This window comes from Morone saxatilis, unplaced genomic scaffold (assembly GCF_004916995.1).
Source record: "Morone saxatilis isolate NCDOM2014 unplaced genomic scaffold, NCSU_SB_2.0 Contig12, whole genome shotgun sequence".
NCBI lineage: Eukaryota > Metazoa > Chordata > Actinopteri > Moronidae > Morone > Morone saxatilis.
In genome coordinates, this window is record NW_023339674.1 from 24,509,503 (window position 1) to 24,515,003 (window position 5,501).

Sequence of the window (5,501 nt, forward strand, 5' to 3'; positions counted from 1 at the left end):
TTGTGAACACCTCCGATCTCCACTGCTCCGATCTGCCTGTTTTGCCTTTTCTTATCGTAGTAGTGATTATAGATTTTGTTTGTTTTTTTATTATTATTTTTGGTGTGGACCCCAGGAAGAACAGCAGCCTCTTTGTGATAATAATTGGGATCCAAATAAAGAACATGAATACGTGTATTTAATACTGAACCATTCTTTTGATTTGTAATATTTTACTAGACTGCACAGGGAGACATTTTTCCATAGCAGAGGCTATACTGAATGTGTTTATCTATAAAGAGGGACAGCCTAATAGAAAATTCACATTGACAGGGCCCATTAAAAATAGATATAGTGTCTAAGAATGTTTTAATCCCTCAGAAACAGCAGGGTTACTGTAAAACTGGCCACCACACTGCCCAGAAACAGAGGATTACTTTAAATTCAGCACATTTGAGGCTTAGGACCTCACTGGATAAGACAGCTCCTTGAGAAGGAGCCCACAGACACCAGGGGCATAAATGAACCAACCATGATGCAAGTGTGTGTTTTAAACCCGTTCACCTCCGCTGCAGACGACGCGTTACATCTGTCCTCTCTGGCCTGCGAAGAAGAGTATGCACACTCATCAGTTTTATGATTGCTAGTGGAATACGCCGTGGCAGCTGGATCAACTTTTTTATTTACGTTTCTGTCTTACTCAATTATTTTCTTACACCACTTCTAGTAAAAGTTGCAACATGAATATATATATAAGTGTATGTTTACAACAACTTGAAATCAATGTTAAGAGGCTATAATTGCACAAAGCCAAACGATTGTTTCACAGCACCAGTTATCATCCACTTACACCAGGACAGGTACAGAAGAATGCACAAGGCTTTGCTCACATTGCATTGTGATTTAATTTTTCTTTGGCTAAATGCAATGCAGCAACAGTGTGCAAGCAATCAGTGTGACAAGTTGGAGATTAAGAGTTCAAAAGACTAAATGAAGACTTTTTTCTGCGACAAAATTTTATAAAAATGTATGCATCATAGAAATCAAATGACAGCTCTATGTGTGAATCTTTGAAAACATCAAAGAGGAGTGTGTGTCAGCTATCAAGTGCTGTCAGGTCACTAGTCTGCATTAGTGCCACTTTGAAGACAAGAGCACACAACCACAGCCACAACAATGGAGCAGTAAAACAGAGAACACTTAGCCTCGTTAACGTGTTTTACAGCTCATTACGCCTCTAGTGCCTCCTTCCAAACTTAAAGCGCTTTATAGTAGCTGCTGGCGTCACACAGCGTCCCTGCACACGCTGGGGGTGAGAGCCAGCCCCCCTGTGACGCAGCTGCTAAGTGTTAAGTTCCCTGGAACAATGAGTGCACAGGTCAAGAAAGCAAAAACTATGACAGCAGTTTGTAGACTAGTCTGAAAAAAGTGCAATTGTGGTTTTAATGTCATGCTTTCTTTAGGAAAGCTTATATAGTCCCTGAGCAGCTACAGTGTGTTTTTGTTTCCCTGGTTACTGGCCTGCGTGTGTAACTTCTATTTTTAAAGCCTCCTCCCCTTATTTCATCATTTATACTTTAGAGCGTAACTGGCGATACTGCTTCCTGTGTAGGAAGCGGAAGGGAGTGGGTGGGGGGATTAAAGGGATGCATGGTCTCGTCTCCCTTCTGTAGTCGGTTCTCTAGTCCATGTTTCATCTCCCTTCCGTTTCAGTGTGTCCCCCTCCTCTGTAATATCCTGCACCAAAGCACAGCGCAAACATGAACCACACCACATGTCAAAGATTATTTTTGTCAGTCCCACGGAGCCATTTACTGGTTTTCTTTATTTGTTTAAGGAACAAGAGCTGCATGTTATCAGTGCTGAACAATTGATGGGTACACAGGGAAATTCTCATTTATTGCTAAACAGGACATGTCGTGTTTTACTATAACTTGAACACATGGTGTTCTTCTTGCATGAGCAGCTGTTCCTCTCTGATTCTTATAAGAAATCATGTTTGTGCAGAAAAGAAGTTGCAACTGTGCAGCCTCTCCTCCAAGTCGTTCAGGGACTGACGTAATGAGCCGGTAAAAGCACACCATTGTATCCTGGAAGTCGGAATTGTGAAACAGTAGTCCGTTAGGTTGGGCCACAGTTTATACGCACGTTGAGTCAATTCCAGATTAAGTCAACTGACTTCTGGGAAGTTACCCAGCTTTAGACATCAGACATTTGTGCAGTAACTGCTTAGTAACCTCACTTCTATAATTTCTGCAATATTGTGCAAAAGCTGTTCATTCAACAAACTAAGAGCTGCAACCTAAGCATTAGATGGATTGGCATGACATTTTGTAAAGACAGTGTCACCAGCAAAGTTAGTTACCAGTATGATACCAATAACAACATCAAATCCAAATAAACTAATGTAGTTGATGATAGGATAAAATGATTTTGTTGTATGTATAAAAGCAGTAATAACCTCTGCATTATTTTAAACAACCTGACCTTTGTGATTCTTTGTGAATCCCACAGGAACATCTTGTTGCCAGGAGTCACTTAAATAGATTTATTACACTGTGGCTTTGTTGGTTTCCTTTGTACAAATACCAAACTGCATCTCTACACTAATTAATGTAAGTACAGTAAGTGTATGTTTGTTTACCTATTGCAGGATTGAGCACAGCTGTCTAAAGACTGCAATGTCATCAAAAATGCAGAGCTCCAGTAGTATAGCTCAGGCAAGGCGGACGGTGCAGCAGCTGAGGATAGAGGCCAGCATCGAGAGGATAAAGGTACCTTTATTCATTCACACCACTGTATGTGTCCTACTTCTACTACCTGTATGTCAAGGGTGATCAGTGTGTGGACTGATTTTGCAGGTTTCCAAGGCTTCGGCAGACCTGATGCGCTACTGTGGAGAACATGCCAAGAATGACCCGCTGCTCATGGGCATCCCCGCTTCAGAAAACCCTTTCAAGGACAAGAAGCCTTGCACTGTTTTGTAGGGGAATACCTGAGCACTTGCTGCTTTCCTTTTGATTCTTATGTGGAAAAAAAAGCTGTAATAGTAATACTGTTAACAACTTATCTTAAGGCCAGTGTATCACCTTGCCCCCAACCTTTTCACATGCCTGCTGCTGCAGTTGAAGGAATTTATTCCTCTCTGCCTCACAGTCAGATATCAGTTAGTTACACCAAAGAACAGGCAGAAGTCTGAAGTTGTGGCCTTGGATCAAAGCTTTAGCTCAAACTAAAATGATTAAAAGTTTGTATGAAGGTTCGGTGGTGACTTTAGTTTTTCTGTACTGTTATCTGACAAGGCCACAGACCTGAAGAGAGCTGTGCCATGGATAGGAGAGTTCCTGACTTTATAATTATCACAGCGTCCATAAACAAGCCCCCTCAATCATTGGTCCAGGCAGATTTAGGCTTTGAGCTTTCACCTCTACTTTCATCAGGCTTGCTTCAGGAAACATTTGTTTTAGTTTGTCTGCTACTGATAATGAGTCCCCGTGATAATGATATCCTGTCGTTGGACAAGTGAACTGTGCCGTCCATCACATGAAGACAAATGGAAAGAGTGGAGGTTCATTGTCAGCTATGCACATCTGCTGCTTCATATTTTGTTATGTAATGACAAAAATCAGTTTTTAAATTTGGCCATTAAATTGTTCCCAGCACGCTCCTAGCACAGACAGGGGAATCAAATTGGTTCAAATTGTCCTGACAATTCAATCTTTGCCGACGCAAATAATTCAGTTCTATTGTTGATTGGATTTTCAGTTTTCTCTAACTGTCCTCCGAGCTAGTAGCTGTTATAGACTTTCAATACCTACTTCAATTGAATCCAATGCAGAGCTGAAGAGAGGTTTCGATACCAGAGGGTTAATTTTCTTGACAAAACTCGTCTTTTTTTTAAACTCTTTTTGTTTGCATTTGCCTTAAAAACATATGTAAAATGTCCGGTCTTACTTTCTCTAAAAATTAAGCAGTACCAGTATGAACTGTACATTATGCATGACCTTTTTGCATGATGTATGTCTTGATTTGTATAAAGAAATATTTATTATGGGGCCATCATTGCTGAAAAAAGGATTCAAGACCAATCTGTGCCATCTTATCAGATCTACCAATTAGATTTTCAGTATCTCAATATATATTTATTTATATATATCCTAACAGTTTTCTGTCTGCAGAGCTGAGGCTAATTTCTACTATTGTTATTACTATTCAGGCACTTTGAAACCTGTAAACACCAAATGACTGTTATACTCTTGAGTTTGAAACATTCCATGTTTACAACTGCTCCAAAATTTACTTAGATTTTATTATAAAAACGTACGACTGGCAGTGTGTACTTTTGACTTTATGTCATTTGTGTGTTGGTGCTTATGCAGAACATAAGGAACTAATTTTGCAATTTTACCAGCCAGGGCCTTATGAAGTGATGCGGCTTCAACCTTTCGACTACCTTTTTAGTCACACAAGTGCTGTTGTCTAATACTGTGAATAAGCAAGCCCCTTAGGTAAAGGGAGTATATCTTACTATTAATTCCATGTATGACATCATATTTCAAAATGACTAATGTTCAGTAATGAATTGTATCAAGATATATCTCATATGTCTATCAATATTGTAGCGCAGTATGTACGTCCATGAACCACAGTATGTGCTTGCTTTAAACTGTTTAATGTACTTTATAGGATTGTACTGATTAAGACAACTTTGAATTTTTGCGATACTAATTCAACTTTCTGAATTGAAACTGAATGTGTTGTTTGGCTTAATTGAATTACAATTACATTAAAATGTTTGTGGTTTGTCACGCCTGGTGAGTGTAGGTTACTTTCCTGTAGGTCATATCCTGCCTTTACCTGTTTAACATTATTTCCTGTTTGTTATAATGCAAATAAACCTATAGAAACAAGTTATTTATATCAGGGGTTTTTTTTAAACTAATGTAAGAGGAAAAAAATTATATTTATGATGGAGTGTGGAGGATGAATTGAGACACTTATCCAGTTGTTTGAAGATGGTTTGAAGATGGCGACCTCAAGCCATCCTCCACACTCCACCGTAAGTAATAGTTTTTTGTTTTTGTGTGTAACATATATACAGCTTGCATTTCGTTGTACAACCCTGCATTGTAGAATGATAAATAAACCTTGAGTAAAAGAATAAAACTAAACCTTACAGGAAAAGCAGGTATTGTGACAGTCTTGGTTGTTCAGCCAGAACATCTGATGATTTTACGTTCTGTGAATTCCAAAAGTATTTACTTTTACTTTTACTTTACTTTAGAAATCTTAATTTGTGACCAAAAACAGAGCTAAAAAGAAAGTAAAAACTGGACTTTCATTTATCAGCTGCACAGAAACAACTCTAAATGAATCCTAATGTTGACTTCATCTGCTCAATGATTAGGTAATTCTTTGCTAACATGTTAGCCATATCAGCTTTATAAGGTGATATGTGTTTATAGCTTGTTCTGCTGCCAAGTGGCTAACTAAATCAAAGCATGCTGCTTTAAAATTAAACT

General features: G+C 38.7%; 1 protein-coding gene across 2 annotated transcripts in view; it reads left to right on the plus strand.

Moving 5' to 3' along the window:
• Positions 1-4,893, plus strand: part of si:dkey-44g17.6 (guanine nucleotide-binding protein G(I)/G(S)/G(O) subunit gamma-12) — a 26,689-nt gene extending 21,796 nt beyond the window's left edge. For both annotated transcript variants that reach the window (XM_035654132.1, XM_035654131.1), the window contains 2 exons: positions 2,633-2,753; positions 2,841-4,893. In XM_035654132.1, coding sequence (XP_035510025.1) covers positions 2,661-2,753; positions 2,841-2,966 — 219 coding nt within the window. In that variant the 5' untranslated portion in view covers positions 2,633-2,660 and the 3' untranslated portion in view covers positions 2,967-4,893. The remainder of the gene's footprint in view (positions 1-2,632; positions 2,754-2,840) is intronic.
• The last annotated feature ends 608 nt before the right edge of the window (positions 4,894-5,501 follow it).